Source organism: Carassius auratus, chromosome 5 (genome assembly GCF_003368295.1).
Source record: "Carassius auratus strain Wakin chromosome 5, ASM336829v1, whole genome shotgun sequence".
In the NCBI taxonomy this organism is placed as follows: Eukaryota; Metazoa; Chordata; class Actinopteri; order Cypriniformes; family Cyprinidae; genus Carassius; species Carassius auratus.
In genome coordinates this window covers 29,568,616-29,587,408 of record NC_039247.1, presented here as the reverse complement: position 1 = coordinate 29,587,408, position 18,793 = coordinate 29,568,616, and the positions used below count along the sequence as shown (strand labels likewise).

Here is an 18,793-nt window from a genome sequence, read left to right as displayed (position 1 = left end):
ACCATGGCTACAAGAACGATGATTTGCGGTGTTATTGTTAAAACCATGGGTAATCTTCATAAGGGAACCTTAAAAAAAAAAAAAAAAAAACTTTCACAGGAATGTGCCTGAAAGTGATAAACAGGCCTTGTTTTTACCTAAATTATTTATAATTCATTTTAATATTTATTAAAAAAGTATAAGGTGTGCGTTGTAGCTGACACCTGAATGAACACATTACAATTGTTTTATGACTGCAAGTCTTTCTCCTCAAATGCTATTGAGCTTCAAATTTGCATTTGAGCCCATGCGAAAAAGTTGTATAACTTACATATGATTTAGTTTATTTGAATAAATATCAAACATTCAATTCAATTGTGCATTATAGCTGACATCTATTTGAACAATTACAGTAGTTTATGACTGTAAGTCATTCTCCTCAAATGCTACTGACGTTAGAAAAGTGTATACCAATATCGCATGTAGCTTTAGAGACGGTCCCTAAATTTGAGACTCTTGAAAGTCCAATGTCAAGCCAACTTTATTGGGATTTATTGTTTTTTTGGCAGAGTGTCTGAAGGCATGTATATCAGTTTGAAATAGGTGTATTGTCCTCTTTGGGCATTGCTTTTTCAAGTGGAGGATCTCAACTACCTTCACAAGTGAGGGTAGGTCGAAGCATGAGGTTCATAGGCAAATTGATGCAGTGAAAGCAGTAATGTAGTAATTGAATCAGACTGTCATCGTTCAGAATTGTTGTAGTAAAGATGATTAATATACTGAAGGTACAGAATCGGGTCATGTGCCATTCAGTCTTTGACAGAGAAGATCTGTTGGAGAAGTAGAGAAGTCTTCCTGACCAAACCTTTTCATGTGAGGGTAGTAACTGGCACAGAAGCTTAATTTACCTGTCATTCTCATTCTCAGGATTTCCTTTGATAACTAATTGACCCTGTGGTCAACTGTCAGCACATCCTTCCTGTGTCCCTGCAACTGGTCCTGAGAATACACATGGAATTAATTTCTTAGAGAGAATAACTTTTTATTATATTGCACTCAAGACATCCTGTTTTATCATTCTTTTTCATTTGAATCATATAGACCTTATGTGTCAGAGAAACAAGTGTACAGTCATCTTTAGAATTCTGTCTTTGAAGTTCAGTTTCTGTGGTAGGTCTATAGCTTTGTTGTTGAAGAGTAATTAGCTTGTAAGTGGATTTACTTACTGTAAATTTAACAAAAGTTATCATGAGGAATATTATGTTCCAAGAAGTTGTCAAAAAATGTCGGTAGAAATTTTTATAATGACCAGTTCATTCATAAATTTGTAAGTGCCAAACTGTTTCAAATGATAATGTTGTGAAAAAGTCATCAGGCATTGCTTGTTCACGGACTTAATTTGTGTATTGAGGTAAGGGTACAATTCCAGTAGCCATCCTGAAAACCAAAGCCAAAGCCTTGAATTTGATTCAGGAGGCTAGTTTGGTTCAGACCAAGAGGGCTATGACGTGGACCCCTTTTTTCTAATTAAATTCCCAACATACAATGTTCTGGATCATCTGTGAATGTTTAGATGTGCAGGAGAGCATTGCAGTAATCCAGCTGGGCAGCACAGAGGTTGTGAACATCGAAAAGAGTAGGGGACCAAGTACTGAGCCTTGATGCACACCGTTGATAAACTGATGTATTTCAAACAGTGTCAGTGTGTGGTGCAGAGAGCTGATAGCTAAAAGTCACCACTTTTTCAGTGGAATAGATTGCAAAGTCATCTGGGGCCTCATTTATAAAACATGCATATGCACAGATTTGATCAGACATAGTAAAGTGCTTAGTGCTACATCAGGGTCTAAGCAGTCTTCACTTTTTACATGCTTTTCCTTGTGGCACACAAGTCAGAGTGCTGCAGATATATGGAATCAGTTAAATTTGTTTATAAAAATAACCCATAATTTGCTGTACAGGTATTATATTAGGCTTAAACTTTTCCCATTTCATTGTAAATTTGCTTCTTCGTATAAACAAAAATTGAAAATATTATAGATTCAGCAGTGCCACTTCTAAATACAAATAAAATGGGTTCTGAAAGGAAACCTTGAGGGCGATTCCCTTTGCTGAATGCTTTATGTATTATTGGGAGATAGTAAAAAAAAAAAGAAAAAAGACAAAAATAAAAAAAACAGGCAATTCATTTACATTTATTTTTTGTTTTGTACAAAATGTATCCACATAGTATCCAACAGATACTCCAACAGCAAGTGGTCAATTTACAAACCTTCATGACATTTATCCTTTCACTGGACAAGAAGCAAGTGTGAGGATATTTACCCACTTCCCAATCAAAACACTAGAAAACAATCCAGTCTTCAGACAAAGCTAAAGAAACATACTTGATACAACGGTCATAATTTAGCAGTGCATTGGAATACTGGCACCTATGACCTTATTTAAATGTACAACAGAAATCACAAAGACAAGTGCAGTTAGCATACACCTAAAAACTGCAAAAGCCAAGTAAAGAACTGGCTCACAATCCAAAAGTGAGGGGATAAAAAAAAAAAAAAAACGTATTCAGGGAAAGGCAGCTCTTTCTAAACAATGCTGGACCAGCTACAGAACCAATGATTAAAAATGAAAAAAAAAAAAAGGGTAAAAAAGCTTTTTGGTTTTCACAGTTAAATTTTTATGCACTGCATGCATGATGCTAACAATAGCAGGAAATTGGAAAAACATTTCTAATTTATTTTTTAAAATGCCCAGAAAGATGTAGTTCAACTTTGTGATGAATTTAATCTGTATATATATAAAATAAAAAAGAACTGTATAAATGAAATCTAACAATATTTACAAAATGAAAATGGGAAAAATAAACAAGGGAAAAAAACAGTTTTAAAACAACTTTTCCCTATCTCCGGTATCTACCCCTCTCCTTCTCCCTCTCACGGTCTCGAATCCGCTCTCTTTCACGGTCCCGTTCTCTCCCACGCTCTCGTTCTCTGTCACGACGCCCATCCCGTGGCCGCTCGCGCTCTCTCTGTCGGTCACGCTCACGTGGTCGGCTCCTACGTCCACTCACCACCGCCTGCGTTCGTCTCAGGAAATCATCCACGCGCATGTCATAGTCATGCTACCAAACAAAAGGTTTAAAGTCCAAATGAGTAATCCAAAAAAAACAAAAAACAAATCCACATCTCAGTTTATGAATGGTATCTGCAGCAGTTTCTGGAACAGATCTTTCAGCTGATTAACGCTACGGTAGTATTTAAACCATTTTAAATAACTAAACATTACCAAACTGGAGGCGAAGGAGCGAACGACCCTCTTTTCTCTGAAGCGGGCATCATGGGGCATGGGATGGTGTCCGGAGTAAGGAGGGTGGGCCTGGGGTGGAGGAGGATGGTGATGATGCTGGTAGTATGGGTGCTGGGGAGGATGCTCCATTCCAGGGTAAGGCGCCTCAGATCAAAACATAGTCAGGATTGAAACACATGGACAATGAGAACAAAAGGTACAGAAAACTGTCAGAATACGTTCAATCTTACCATTCCTTGCCATGGAGGTGGAGGCCCAATGTTGTGGTGAAATTCTCTCATATAGTCATTGTAGGACTAGAAATAAGAAAATAAGTGTTAATAATGTTTATAAAGTGCATTTAGGATTTGATTTCCTATATAACTGAACGTTAATTAGCAACTACAATAAAACAAACTGGAAAATCGAGTCAAAATATAATTAAAGTATGTCTGGTTTGCTTTTAAATGCATTTTCCTACATTACTGTGCACAATCCCACATGGTGTTGCTAAGTATTTTCAATGAAAAGTAGATAGAGCCTGCTTGGAAAGTCGCTAAAGGATGCCATTCTCCAATTAGCATATCCATCAAATCATTACATCCTATTTGTACTTACTCCGTTGAGAAATACATCTCTCCTCACTCCAGTGAAGCGCCTGTGAAAAGAAAACTGATTATAATACGTTAAGTTCTAATGCAACTCCCATTTACAAATGGAGGATAAAAGCGGGAAAGACAACAATACCAACCTGTCCACAGGTGGATTGCGGGGGTCTTGCATAAAACCTAAACCGACGGCAAAAACGAGACAGATTTCACCAATTACAGAAAAGCACAGCACAAACAATAAAACCAAAACTCCCAAATAAACAATCTCATTAAAAAACACATACACATGCTACAACCTTCTTGGCCAGAAAGCGAACATTTAGAAACTCAAAATCAGGGAGCAGTTCAGCTTTCGTACTTACTATGCAGAAATACAACTGCCACCTAAGGTACCATCCTTAAAACACAAATCACTTGTCTCGATTAAGAGCCATAACAAGGGGAGAAAAAAGCTTTTTGTGGCACATAACTGTGGCTTTATTTAAAAAAAAAAAAAAAAGACCACTGAAGAGCGAGACAAAAGAAATGGAAAGATCTACGTGCAGCAGATATTGACCTGGTCTCTGGGGGAATTCTGGCGTGTAATCAATCCTGGGCCGCTTCCGGTTGTGCATGTCATATTCCTCTGGACGACGCCTACGTAAACCAGGTAAATTAATGTGAAAGATGGCACTGATTTAAAAAACAAAACAAAAAAACAGACAGACATGCACCATACAGACAACAACATGACCTTCAGTTGTCAGTGTGTGGGTACAGGATTACAATCAGATTCTTACTCACTGTACAATCTCATATTTTTGTTAATAGTAAAGTACTTTATACCATTAATTGGTGAGCAACTAAATGAATGATTAAACTGCATGACACCAAGTAAAACATTCACACAAACCTAATGTACAATCTTTCTTTGCATATTAAGATCTTATTGTTCTGTATAAAATAATGGTTTGGGTTCCATACAAGCAATATGTAATCTACTGACAGCGTGTGACGTTATGCTTATTTGGGCCTGGACAAAATTGATGATCATCTAACAACTGACTAGTTGGTTAAGTTGGCTAGTTAAATTAAATATGATTTATAAAGCCATAAGAGTGTCCAATTTTTCCAAATCATAAGCATATAAAGCAGATAACTTTTGCATGGAAGGTCATCAAAAAAAAAGACAGTAAAAATTATTATTTGTGGTAATTAACACAAAATCACAAATGCTGTACTGAACCAGAACATTCCTTTCAGTACTTAAGCCACATTAATATGGTTCTTTTAATGATCAATCCTCAGCAGAGCTCTACAGTTTGAGCATTTCACTGTGTTCAAATGTGGAAACCTATCTGGACACCCATGAAATTGAAATCTTCTTGTGAATTCTGATACCATGTGAATGCATCTACCCTAATTAGGAAATTGTTTCACACTGCTGTTCGTTGTCTTCCATTCAAGTCGACAGAGAGATGACAAAATATTGTGAAAGTTTAAGGGCACATTCTGGTTTGCATGATGTTATTTGTTCAGGGTCTGGTAACCTCGGTTCTGCATTTTTAAGATGACCCGTCAAGTTCATTAAAATGTGTTTCCAGACTCTGAGGTTGACCAACATATTCCTGAATTTCAAGAAAGTCTGACTAATAATATGTTTGTATGCTTCATTATTATATGCGTTATTTTAAGCGTTATTATAACGATTTAAAATTTATAAAAATGTTACCAATATATGTGACCCTGGACCACAAAACCAGTCATAAGGGTTAAAGATGTATACATCATCTCAAAGCTGAATAAATAATCTTTCCATTGATGTATGGTTTGTTAGGAGGACAATATTTGACCGAGATGCAAAAAAAATCTAAATAATGAGAAAATCACCTTTAAAGTTGTCCAAATGAAGTTCTTAGCAATGCATATTACTGATCAAAAATTAAGATTTTTATATATTTACAGTAGGAAATGTACAAAATATATTGAGGGAACATGATCTTTACTTAATATCCTAATGATTTTTGGCTTAAAAGAAAAATAAATGTTGACCCATACAATGTATTGCTGAGTATTGCGACAAATATAGCAGAGATTTTAGACTGCTTTTGTGCTCCAGGGTCACACATTTTTGGATAAGTTGTTAAAACAGCAGTCATTGCTTCTAATATTTTGAACTGCCTATTGCGTGACGAAGACATGAGATGAGTTTGATGATAAAACCTTTTCAAATGCCAGATGTGTTAGCATTAATGTAAAAAAAAACCTGAGCTGCACCCAAATGTTACCGTAGAGCCCTGCTCAGAATTGTATGAAGTTTTTTTGCCTAGCGTTTGCTGTGTCCTGAAGCCAAAAAACCCACATGCCTTCAACTGTGCCATGAGTCTTTTTCTAGAAAGATATTCCTAAACTCAAACATATGCTCAATAGGTGGGTGCCCTTAATGAAAATGTCAATATAACATATGGTAAGAAACCCAATGTGTCAACAAAAAAAAATCTGGTTGAGAGTGTGACATACCGCATTCTTGTAGTTTTGGGACTGCTAACGTTGGCAAATACTTTAAAGAGTAAAAGTTCATTTAAAAGTCCGTCTTATGCTTTAACACATTTTAAATGGGAGGGCTTGGTAAAGCAGAAGAAGGGGGAGTGATAAGGAGTGGTGCAGTCCATTGCAAAGCAAACCAAAAAGACCAAGAGAAGATCCAGACATTTGGAAATAACCCTTCTCTTGGGGTACTCAGTCCATGGAGGGCTCAGAGAAACACAGAAGAAGGGAAGGGTGGAGGCATCATTTTACACCATCTTTAGTCCAGAGGAGGGAAACCAAACCGCCTACCTACCACCAGCTGGAACATCCCATCGTTTGAGAGGAGGGGGCTTTTTGTAACAAAGAGGGTGGGGGGAAGGGGAGGGACGTGTAACGCATCCAAACTGGAGTCCATCAGTTGGGGCTGGGGCCAGACAATGCAAACCAACCGACTTCCTCATAATGTTTGTCTGGAGAAAGTAAGGATGCGTTTAAGTCCTTTATTTTCTCATTTTGGGCCTTTTTTGAGCACTTTGGTATGGAACAGAGTTCATGTAAAGCAGTGCTCTATAGGGACAGTCCCTGGTGTGATGCGAGTCCATAAGCACTGAAGAACATGCTCTTTTTTTCCCTTCCTCCCTGTCTCTCCCTCTCTGTTTTCATTCTTTCCTTCACCGTTTGACGCTACACCCCGCACACTTCAACTATCTATATTCGTAAGCACACACTGGAGCTGGAAAGGAACCCAGCAAAAAAAGTTCCAAAATACGCTCCTCTTGAACGCTTTCTGTTTTAACCAACGACTGCTTTCTGCCCCTCAAATCGATGTGCCATCTTCCGTTTAATTATTAAGGCTCCTTTTAAAAGAGTCCCAAATTTGACTGGCTCTATCCCCCATGGACACTCCTGCAAGAAAAGGCTTTGGGAACAAATTTAAACAGTCGTATCTACAGAAAAAAACAAACCTCAGTGCTAAAACTACAAAGTTAACTAGAGGCTTAAGTTGTTATCAGGTCAATCATTACTCCATTTCAACTCCCATTAACCATAAAATTAACAATGGCACGGATAATTTATGCTGTGATTTCCCAACAAAAGCCGTGCCCGGTCCGGTCTGCTCTGGTCGGCTTCGTTCGTGGCTCTCCTCTGACCTTCGCTCAAGTGACGATGAAGACGAAGTTGGAAAAATAACAAAAAACACACACTTGCTCCCTTCGCATCAGGTGACAGGGACACAAGTGCGCACTATCAGTCCAAAGAACATTTCTAACCTTCCCATGTCCCGAGGGACGGGCTCTCTGTGGGGCAGTCGGCCCCGAGATCGAGGCTCTGAGTGCATCCTCCTCTTGTGGCGCATTTTGTGAATGACTTGATACAAATCGATGCTCTCATCAGGTGGAAAGAGCATGCACAGCTGTGTCCCGCAGTCTAGTTCGATCTCCTGTAGCCGGCCGTTTGCAGAGGTCCAAGAGATCATGTGAGACAGTGAAAAGAAAGAAAATTCATTAAGAATTTGTTAACCAAATCATCTGACTGCTTGTCTATGAGGCTAAAGTGGGCAAGTCTACAGGAACCCAAAATTAACTATGTGCATTATTTTATTTTTCAAAAAAAAAAAAAAAAAATGAATTACATAATTTTTTTTGGCTGATATTAGGAGTCCATCCTACTTTTTCAATATCTCCCCTGCAACCAAAGGGCTGGTGAAAGCTGGAGAATGTTCGTAGATTATAATCAGTATAAGGGTGTACTCACACTAGGCACAGTGGCCTTGAATCGAACCCCGCCCCGCGATTATTATTTTCACAAACCACATTTCCTGTTCTTCAATAAGGTAAGTACCATAGCCATTATAAACCTAAATATACTTGATTTAATTAAATTTATTGAAAAGTGTAGAGTAGTAGTAGTAATAGAATATTGTTTGAGATCATAATGATGACAGTAGTGCACACAAAATCTGTTCCGTGCTCCGGTTCGGTTAGCACTCACACTGCATGGGTACCGCCCCTGAGCCCAACCGAAACGTGCTCTGGCCAACTTCTTCCAACCGGACCAGGGCTTGCTAAAAGAGGCGCTCCAGAGCGCGGCACTGAGCGCTGACACTAGTCAAATGCACCTGGCTTTGGGGTCAAACACACTCAGTCATGGTTCAAAACGCCTAGTGTGAGTACACCCTATGAGAGCACTTTGGGCCAGTTAACAGACCTGTAACTTGCCTTGTTGTTGTGGTGCACCAGCAGCAAATTTGAAGCAGATACTCAATTTTTAACAGTGATTGGCCAATACCATTTATTTATAAAGATCCGCTTACCACATTTTTACAGAATTGACCCATTTTCTACATTGAGTATTCCAGCAAACCAGTGTATGAATGTATTAACTGACAGCTGTCAGAGTTATGTCACATTTGTTTATCAAAATGGAATGCATTTTCATTATTTTTGAGCCCTGAACAAACCTGGATTCATTGTATGCAACATCCACATTTTACAATATAATCCCTGATGAAAAACAAAGTAAAATCAGTTACGGAAGCAGTTTCACATTAAAATGACTGACCTGTCCATCCCGTCCAATCTTCACAGGCTTGTGCTCATTCCATGGGTTGGAGAGGTGAGCTGTTTTTGTGAAAGGTAATTCCCGCCTTCAAGCAGAAAGAAGAACCTCAATAGCTAATAATTGTAAACTACAAAAAAAGAAGAGACAACACTGCTTTCGCTCAGGTTTTCACCTGCAAATCCAGTCAATTTTGAAGACTCCTCCAAGCATCTTGGCGTTCATGCCTGCGGGTAGAACCCAGTGGATGGGAGAACCTCCATGATGAGATTCAGACGAGAGCCGCGCAAAACCTGAAACACACCAACACACATCCTTATGTGCACCGACATGAAGCCACACTAAACCAGTTTGCATTTGCAAATCATAGATCATAGCAAATATAAACCAGCGTTTGTAAGCCATACCTTGAAACTTTCCACTCTCCCTAACTGAAAAGATCAGCATAACACTTCTAGCAGAGCGAAAAGCCGCGTTGAGTTTTTTCTCGTTGACGGGCAAAGTGGACCAAACACCCTGTGAAGAGATCACACACAGCACGTTAACTGAGTAAAGCTTCAATTTAACTAAAAAAAGCCTCTTTAAACTGTAAAGTGGCACACCTTTGCTTTAGCCAGGGAAACATTTTCATGATTGTTGCTCTTAATTAGAAAAAACCTGGCTTCTCTCAGGATATACTTCAGCTTGCTGGTTTGATCTTTAAAAAGACAAAAATGAAAATAGTCACAATTGCAGCACCAGAAGTCAGTATGGCTGCAAAGGCAGAATTGATAGCATTGATAATGAAAACAATTCTTAACCAATTTCAATAAGTTACTGAGATTGCAATGCAATTAAATGCGCAAACATCCTCTGAACATTAGTGTGATTCTCTTACCTTTCCTCACAGCTCTGACAGAAGAGGACAGTTTTTCATGTTTCTTTTCAGACCCTAAAAGTCAGAGATACACTACACTTTAACATTAAAAAAATACAGATTGAAAAATGTGCCGCTGCGGCATGATTTTGACTGGTCCTACAGAACATGAAACAGCCCAACACTGTACAACTGGCTTTAACAAAGATTACGCCGCAAGATTAACATAATGGTATAAGATTAGAGAAACAAAATGTAGTTGTTGGAAATTTACACTATTTCAGGTTGCCATCAGGTGTGTATAAATGCATTTATGATTGAGCTATCTGTAATCTGACCTGCTCTGCCAAGGATCAGCCAATCAACACGTACGGTCCATTTTATCATAATTTTGTCCTTGTATCACCATTACAACAATACTTATGTATCTTTTTTCTTCTTTTTCACTGCTCTAAAAAACAGATCATTGATCAAACTATCACACAGCTCTCTGCAAATCTCAATCTTTTAACCGCAGTCTCAACTGATCAACTCTCTCTCCTATGGAATAATTTCCCTCAATTCATGGCCATTTAATTCATTCTAAGTAGCCGTGTAATAAGCAGGAAAACATACAGTCAAGTTGGTAATTTTCTTTAACCAGCTGACTATACATTAGCCCTTGCATAATTTTCATTTTATAATGAACCATTTAGTTTTTTTAACTGAAAGCCACCAAGGCAGAGGCAAGTCAGCTTACACTGCCAAATCAACTCAAATGACTTAAACCTAATCTGAATTGGTTTTGGTGACATTTACTTAAAAGTTTTATTAGTATTGTTAAGGGGTCATTTAATACCTGTATAGGATTCTGAAGCTGAACTTCCACTTCTACCAAAAACGATTGGTGATATCCCTCTAGCGTGCTTCTTGGCTTTGCTTTCCTCATCTGAACAGTAAATTGGAGAACACGTCCCTTATGTCAGAATATCAAGGATTATTTGAGATTTCTTGGGATCCAATTTCTAGCCAAACAATTTTTTCTGTCCTTTGATGAACACAGCCAGGTAGCGACCCGTAGTGAAAACTTCTAACAACATGAGATCAACTAGTCACAGATAATTCAGCGGTAAGGCGAGTTGCATAGTTCTTATGGAAATGTAATAAAACATTTTTTATGGTCTTTAATCTGCAGGTCTGCTCCAAATCCCAGCGAACTGCCAACCTACTCAAATACATGAAGGCTTGTAGGCTTCACAGAGGCTCTACTGATGTGAAGGTGTCTGCACAAAAGTTGATAAATGAAATCCCAAAATGCTTTCCAACAAACTCTCTAATCTTATAGACTGTAATAGTTGGGTTCCAGAAGATAAATCTAATATGTATTTTCTCCATAAGGAAATTGACTTTAACAAACTATTTTTAGTTCAGAGGCTGCTCATTGATGGTACATGCTTTTGTTGAAGCCATCCATTCACACAATTTCAACTGATTTAAGTGTTCAACAGCTGAATTCATGTTAGAAAACTACATTACCCATGATGCTGTTCAGAAAATGTGCAGCAAAGGAGCTTGTAGGGAAAGCCTAGCTACTCCCCAACACTCTAAAGCTGTTAAATACACAGTTTTTGCTTCAAACAGAAGTTTGTAATGTTGTGATCCTCCTCATATCTGGATGGACAATCTTTCAACAAGAGGTCACCGTACTATAAAACCTTCTGTACGGGTCAGAACTCAAGACCTCCTGATTACTCTAAAATCATCTTTTATTGAAACTATATACAAGTTTTTAAACCAGTATTGCCCAGTGTTTTCAGAGTACATCACATCAGTATAAATCTATTATTTTACTGTTACCCAGTCATAGCAGTGCATCCACTTCAAAATGAACCTTTTCAAAGGGAGAGTCAAAAACAGGATAGAAAGTAGCCCATCACTTCTAAATGATGTTCAACGTAAAAACCTTGCTTACATAATATGTAGACTTCAGAAAACATAATTTAAAAAAAAATGCAGTTCACATTCCTTTTGGCAATTTGTATTTTTTAGATCCACATGGAAAAAACAAAAAATCCTCCCGGAATCAGGGCCACTGATGCACTCTTTAGGAAGATCGTGTTTGCATGTTTTAGGCTGCAGCCGTAACACTCATTTCCAAGTAGTTTCCATTTTCTGAGGTTGCTATGACACCCTCTAACCACACAAATGCTCCTAGAACAATCGACTCACATATTTAAAGGTGCAATCAGTAGGATTTAGGAAGTTAGTTCAGATCTACATGCACCAGACATGAATTGAATTTAAAGTATTTTGTTAATCTTTAAAAAAGTTATTCACCATCAAAGTTTTACAGTTTTGGGGAAAATGGTCTCTTTACATAAATTTAATGTATTATACAATTGCTCAGCCACCCGTGAGAATATCCTGTTTTTGGCTATGATGTCAAGCCAACACAGATTTAAATAAATCACTTTTATGATTCTTTTGTTTTGCTTTCATCATTTTAAATCTTGAAAGCAGGCAGAAAAACAGCTATATATATCTGTGTAGACAGCAGACAGTGAGGCAGCTCACTAGGGTTTGGAACAGAGTATTTGGCAGCTTACTAGATAACATCAACAACATGAGCATGAAGATTATGATTGTGAAAATGTTTGCAAACGGTGATCTTCAGCAGCTCATACCTGACGCCTCTGAGCCGGAGGCTGAATGCACAGACTCTCCCTCTGAGAAGGACACAGACTCAGACTGGGAATCACTGGCCTCGCTGCGAGTATCGTAATCGTTCTGTTCATTTCCTTCCCGTGGGTCCTCCTCCTCCAGTTCATACTCCTCCTCTTCTTCGTCCCCTTCCTCCTCCTCTTCCTCTTCTTCCTCCTCCTCCTCTTCTGCTTCCTTCTCCTCCCCTTCCTCCTGCATGGCTCCTTCCTCCTCCACATCCGAGCAGTTGCCCTCAGAGGAAGCCACAGAGCTGCCCGTCGCGTATTCTTCTGAATGAGCCTCTTCCTCTCTGGAGGAGCGACTTACTCTGCCTGTACTGTCCTCACTTGTCCTCCGCATCTTCTGAAAACAAGCGTTTGTATTACACCATGCTTTCTATGCAACACAGATGCTGAATTGTTTTTACTATTTCAAATATATATGTTTGAACTGAAATTGCTGTAAGAATTAAACGATGCAAATACAAATCTGAGTGTGTAAAGTGAGTGTCATGGTGAACAGATGGTGTGTAGCGATAGAGCGAGTGTTTAAGCACGTGTCAGTCTACAACAGAACAGGTATAATCTCAACCCATCAGTCACTCAACAACACTAGACTCAGTCACACTCCATTTAAAAGCTCACCAGAGACGGGTGTCATAATACTAGTTAAAACAGTGATAACAGTTTATACGCAATTCATAAGCAAATGCTTAAAAAGATCTGCTTTACTAAACAGTCAAATGTTAAAGAGGAAAAAAAAACACACAGATACTGAGGATGAGCCAACTGTTTACAGCTGATGAGCAAAGCGTCTCACATCAAAAGGAGGTGAAAAAAAATTATTCAGACAGTAAAATCAGCAATATCTAATTATAACAGATTAAAATGAAAGCAATTTAATACATTACATTTTAATAATTGTAGGTACCCATGAAATCTATTTGTTTTATTCATACAGTGCAGACTATTACATTTGATCACTTCATTCAATTTCTGACACTACAGTTAGACCTTTCTGAGAAAAATGAAAAACAAAACAAAAAAACCCTACGGTATTTATGACTGAGCCTGGGTTTTCCCAAGGTTTTTCTTCATAGCCCCTTTCACACTGCATGGTGATCTCGGGAGATTGCCGGAAAATTGCCGGACTGTCTTCTATATGAACGCAAACACATCCTGGGATTGATTCCAGGATCGATCTGGTAACATTGCCCGGTTCAGCCCCAGAAATGCCGTAAAACGTTATCGTGTGACTCTTTTACCGGGTGTTTTGAAGGCAGATCAATGTTTGTGAAGAAAAAATGTGCAAACTAATGTAGCAGAGATAGTTATCCGCACTGAAGCTCTGAGAACGTTCGCCAGCTGAAGTGATAGTTAACATGCCAAGCGTTTTCGACTCGTACATTACACGTCACATCCTGATGACACATGTCATTACAGGATCTTTACGGGTTGTGTGTGAAAACACGCACATATTCCAGGAAATCACTGACAGTGTGAATGAACCAAAATCTAACTATCCAGGAACAACTGCCGGGACACATTACCTGTGTACTATCCAGAATCTCAGTGTGAAACGGGGCTCATTTCTGTCTGGAATTTTGGCTCCTTGCCACTGACGCCTTTGGCTAACGTAGTTAGAGACACATGACTGAATGCACAGAAACTATTGGACGAGAGCTGAACCAGATGATGACATCACTGAATCATCAATTAACTGGATTCCATTATTATTGTCTTCTTGCACCATTGACAAACGATTTTCCTGTTTGACACGATCAGTATTGTATAAAGTGCTATACAAATAAAGAGGGGGAAAAAATAGAGTAAAAATCACATCATTTCTTAAAAAAAAAAGACATAATTTAATGCTTTGCATAATATGCCATCACTTTGTTTGTGTTCAGCAACGAAAAAGACATATTTTGAACAAGCAATGGCAGAAACTGAATCTGTGGCGTAACGTTAATCCACACAAGAAGAATGCTGATAAACGGCAATAACACTTTCTTTCTCATGCTTTTTTGCTTGTATACTTGATGGCTACCACCTTATTACTTTTCTGAGTCAATTAATGTATACTTTTATTTTCCTGTTTTAAAAATAAATTCATTTAAGACCAACAGAAACTCCATCTACGCTACGGCTGTCGTCTCTTACCTCTGTCAGCTCGGGCAGCAGGGGTTTAATCCGTCTCTGGGAGTCTCTGCTGCGGGACAGCCCCTTTTCACCATATCCTTTAGGTAAATCAGCCCGGGGCGCACCTCCTCTTCCAGCATGGTTCTTTCGGTCTTCATAGAGCTCTTCTGGTGCATGTCTTCCTCTGAGATTGCTAGTCTTTTTCGACCCAGAAGAAGGGGCAGCTCTCTTTAATGGCTGTCTGGTAGTGTGTCCCGATGCTCTGAGCCGCTTTGCCTCCTGGCTGTCTCTTCGTTCGTGCTTCCTTTTAGACCCTGGGGCATGAGGTAAATGATCGTTTAGTGTGGAAATAAGTCTCACAGAGACACACACATTTTACTATCAGACGGCCGGTTTTCAGTTTACTCTGTAAATGTCCTGCAGGAACCTATACACCATTTTCTTTATAAAAATCTGATCTAGCAATGCTTTTTTTGTGTGTGGGGTTTTTTCCACATCAACACACAGGTACCTTTTTTCTCATTAACATCATGTTCGCTCTCGGGGTTGTAGAGCTCATCGTCCTGGTCAGGAGCATCGGTCAAAATGTCTTCCAGCACATTCAGTTCCCCATCTGAAAAAAATCAACGTATGGTGTTAAATTATTATAAAAACACTGCATGTCAGTTTAAGTATATTGTCATGTAGAAGTCACCCACTCAACATCAAAACACAACGCCATGTAACAGTATACAATATACAGTAATAGGTTCATCAATACATGCATTGAACATCAAAAATTCATATATAAAAAAATACAGCAAGAGATAAAGTATTTACAAAAGTGATGTTTATTATTAAGCTGTTCCCGTGAGCACAATCACGTAAATAGTCTAAACGCTGTAATTCTTCATTAGTAGAAATTCGTCCATTTTTTTACATTTTGAGCTATTTAATTACATAATGTGCTGCACATAACATATAAACATAACATGCCTATGTTTGATGGCTAACATCCTCAAATTAAATCGAAAAGATCACGTACAAATCTAATAAACACACAACGACGTTTCTTTCCAAAAAACATTCGATATAAACAAAGTCCTCCGTGATAACACGAGTTAGCATCGTGCTAAGCTAATGATCGCTGTTGTGTTTCCTCAACAGACTCTTTTCTAGCCATAATGGCTGAAGTTATGAATATAAAAAACGGGATTTACCTTAAAACATAACCAATGAACAAAAGCAAATACTGTATTAAATTAATGGCAATAAAAAGCCTATTTTTTAAACGAATCTTTGTCTAGTAACGTTACAGACACAAATACCATCGCATACCTTTCTCATCTCTCCTGTCGGCAGACATCTTCAGTCCCCGTGGATTAAACACACTTTAAAGGCCCTCCTCTCTCTCTAGACTCGTTCTTGATAATTCAATAAATTCCCAGTTGTTTAAGACACTATCCCACAGCACTAAATGTTTTGTTGCTGGAGTGTGTGTGCCTCTGGTCTAAAATGGCGGATGTCTTTCTCCCGCATCGCAGTGAACGAGGGTTGCCAAATCTGCAGAGCTGAACTACGCCTTTGTTACGCGCGCGGACAACGCTGCTGGGTCATAGTCTATGGTCATTCCTCGCATTCGGTCCATTTCAGTCCCCATGTGGTATTTAGTGTGGTATATTTTCTGTAAAAATGGGCTAACACTTGTTTCTAAATGCTCATCTTACAAAGTCACTGCCCCACTACCATAGAACACAATAAATATGTACTAAAATATATCAAATAAAATAAATAAATGTAATAATAAATATAATGTATTAATATATTTAATAATATATTAAAGCATATGCTTCCACAAAAACACTGAAATTAAACAAAAAAGCACGTAGGTGCAAAATTTCACACACTGGATGAGAAGCAGTTTTATAAATGTAAGCCTACCAAATCCTTGTTGTTATACTACATAAAGTCTGTAAGATTGCAGCCTACATTTTACGCCGGATCATTGATTTTCAGAATAGATATCATGGTTCTCCCACGATTCTGAAAACAAAACATAAGACAAAAAATAAAGGATATATAGGTTAATTCACTTAGGTCTCCAACAATTTTGTTTTGTTTAATTTGTTGTTATAAATTAGTCTAAATTTTTATGAGCCTATTGAAAATATATAAATAAATCAAATCAAAACCTTTTATTGTTTTTTAAGCCTTGTTTAACCAGACCATTCAGTCTTAGACTTTAGCAGCCAAAGATATATATATATATATATATATATATATATATATATATATATATATATATATATATATATATATATATATATATATATATATATATATATATATGTATGTTATGTTTTTTATGTATATATGTATATATGGTTTTTTTCATATTTTTTTGGAACCTGGGATAATTATTTTCAGGATTCTTTAATGAATAAAAAGTTTAAAAGTATTTATTTAAAACCATTTATTTCAAATTGAAACCTAACAATATAGGTTTTTACTGTGACTTTTCATTTTTTTTACACATTTACATTTTTACACATCCATTCTGAATAAAGGATTCTCATTAAAAAAATCACTGCCCCCAAACTTTCGAACAGTAGTGTATATTGTTGAAAAAGGTTTCTATTTTGAATAAATGCTGTTCTTTGGGGGACTGATCTTTGTTCCCTGGTGGGTTGTCAACCACTGCATGCTTTAACAATGTGCTTTATTTTGTCTCTACTCAAATGCTTAAGAAAGCTGCACACATTATACAGCCCTACATCTTGAAAGAATAATGTCTGCTTATTTGCCAAAAAAAAAAATTTATCATAATATTGCCTAATGTGATAATCTACGGAAATATCTATAAACACTTTACTATCAGATACATTTTATTTTGACCAAATAAGAATCTTTTCAAATTATACAGGCACATATGTGTCAGCTTTAATGCACTTCTCAATATAAAAAAAAGTTTTAATGACAAAAATGATTAAAAATCATTCAGTGTTCACTGCTACTCCCTGAGCACAGGATATCTGTTGATGCACTTATTTGCAGCACCCTTCAATGTCATCAAACTCAGATGACAAGTTGTGCACATTAGAGGAGTTTAAAGTTTGATTTACGTCTGTAAGCAAATATAACTTGCCATACTTCCTTTAATATGTATAATACATTCACTTATTTATATTATATTAATTATTAAATTTACTTACTCTAACCTGTCAAATTCAAAAGCCCCAAACTAAATGATAAATTCCTGTAGCAATGTTTAATATGAAAATAAACACAGTTTGGTTACACTGATTGTGTCCTTTTTTCTTATTTAATCCATGATAGTTGTACTGTCGAGACTGGACTGGAATTGGGATCTGCTCTGTGATAACCTACATTGCATTCACTCTTTTTTACGCTTTTGTGCTTTGGCATCAGGACGAGTCTTTCTGAAACATTTACGGAAAAGGCAACGGCATGTTTTAATGAAGAGGAATGTGATCAGTGCAACGATTGAGAGTAAGAAGGCCACTACATCCAGGCAGTGGTACTGATACCAGCTCAGATCATGAGCCTGAACTCGTAGATGTTTAGCTCCTTTATGCCGCATCACAAATTCGATCCAGTAAACTGCCCGGTCCAGAGGCTTCATCGGCTGATCATGGTGGATTCTGGACAGTCTCATGATGCTCTCCTTGTACCTTATTAGAGAAGAAAAAGAAGCCCTGCTTAACACAAGATTTGTGATGCTTTTGAAATGCACAAACGTTTCTAAATATAGAGTGTGACAATCCATGCTTTAAACTAGAGATTTGTACCATAGCATCAGGAATTATGTGAATACTGTGGCCATTGTAATCAAATAGCCAAAAAGAAAACATTTATATACTCTAATGTACAGTGCTCAAATAAATTAAGGGAACACTTAATTGGATCTCGAAATAAATTTTTCAGTTGAAAATCTTGACTTTTATACATGTACAGTGTGTATAGAAAAGAATCAGCCCCTTTAATATGATCACATTTTTGCTTTGCAGCCTGAAAAAAATTTTTTTTTGTTTTGTTTTATCCAACTGTATTTACTCAATGCTACTTATAACATCCAAGTGAAAGACATGACACTTACATGTCAGAAAAAAATAGGATTAGCATCTCCTAAAAATGACTTACAAACTCAATCAGGTTTAGCTGATCACCTTCTC

The 18,793-nt window shown here is 37.5% G+C and overlaps 3 protein-coding genes across 7 annotated transcripts in view; all 3 read right to left on the bottom strand.

The window, feature by feature from the left end:
- Positions 1–2,158: 2,158 nt before the first annotated feature.
- Positions 2,159–16,168, bottom strand: LOC113084905 (YTH domain-containing protein 1). 4 transcript variants are annotated; one of them, XM_026255030.1, is made up of 17 exons: positions 15,939–16,168; positions 15,133–15,234; positions 14,643–14,935; positions 12,465–12,840; positions 10,640–10,756; positions 9,823–9,876; positions 9,548–9,642; positions 9,353–9,461; positions 9,121–9,238; positions 8,949–9,033; positions 7,658–7,827; positions 4,435–4,514; positions 4,019–4,055; positions 3,886–3,925; positions 3,519–3,584; positions 3,268–3,432; positions 2,159–3,103 (listed from the first exon to the last, which is right to left on the bottom strand). In XM_026255030.1, the coding sequence occupies exons 1-17, from the start codon at positions 15,964–15,966 to the stop codon at positions 2,882–2,884; spliced, it is 2,157 nt and encodes a 718-aa protein (XP_026110815.1). In that variant the 5' UTR covers positions 15,967–16,168; the 3' UTR covers positions 2,159–2,881. The 4 variants fall into 4 exon arrangements, with proteins under 4 accessions (XP_026110815.1, XP_026110814.1, XP_026110816.1 ...); XM_026255029.1 differs by having other exon boundaries at positions 12,465–12,843; positions 15,939–16,167; XM_026255031.1 differs by having other exon boundaries at positions 10,640–10,729; positions 12,465–12,843; positions 15,939–16,166.
- A 1,350-nt stretch (positions 16,169–17,518) lies between these two features.
- LOC113084829 (UDP-glucuronosyltransferase 2A1-like) overlaps positions 17,519–18,793 on the bottom strand; it is a 37,986-nt gene continuing 36,711 nt past the window's right edge. The window contains exon 7 of the mRNA XM_026254980.1: positions 17,519–17,983. The gene's annotated coding sequence lies outside the window, so the exon portion shown is untranslated. The remainder of the gene's footprint in view (positions 17,984–18,793) is intronic.
- LOC113084868 (UDP-glucuronosyltransferase 2A1-like) overlaps positions 17,519–18,793 on the bottom strand; it is a 28,302-nt gene continuing 27,027 nt past the window's right edge. For both annotated transcript variants that reach the window (XM_026255015.1, XM_026255011.1), the window contains one exon: positions 17,519–18,292. In XM_026255015.1, coding sequence (XP_026110800.1) covers positions 17,995–18,292 — 298 coding nt within the window. In that variant the 3' untranslated portion in view covers positions 17,519–17,994. The remainder of the gene's footprint in view (positions 18,293–18,793) is intronic.

Coding starts and splice junctions, on each gene's coding strand:
- LOC113084905 (XM_026255029.1), bottom strand. CDS start 15,966: ATGTCTGCCGACAGGAGAGATGAGAAAG. Junction 4,515..7,657: donor GTCCCTCGGGACATGGGAAG/GTTAGAAATGTT, acceptor TGGTTTACGTAG/GCGTCGTCCAGAGGAATATG. Junction 3,585..3,885: donor GAGATGTATTTCTCAACGGA/GTAAGTACAAAT, acceptor TCTTATTTCTAG/TCCTACAATGACTATATGAG.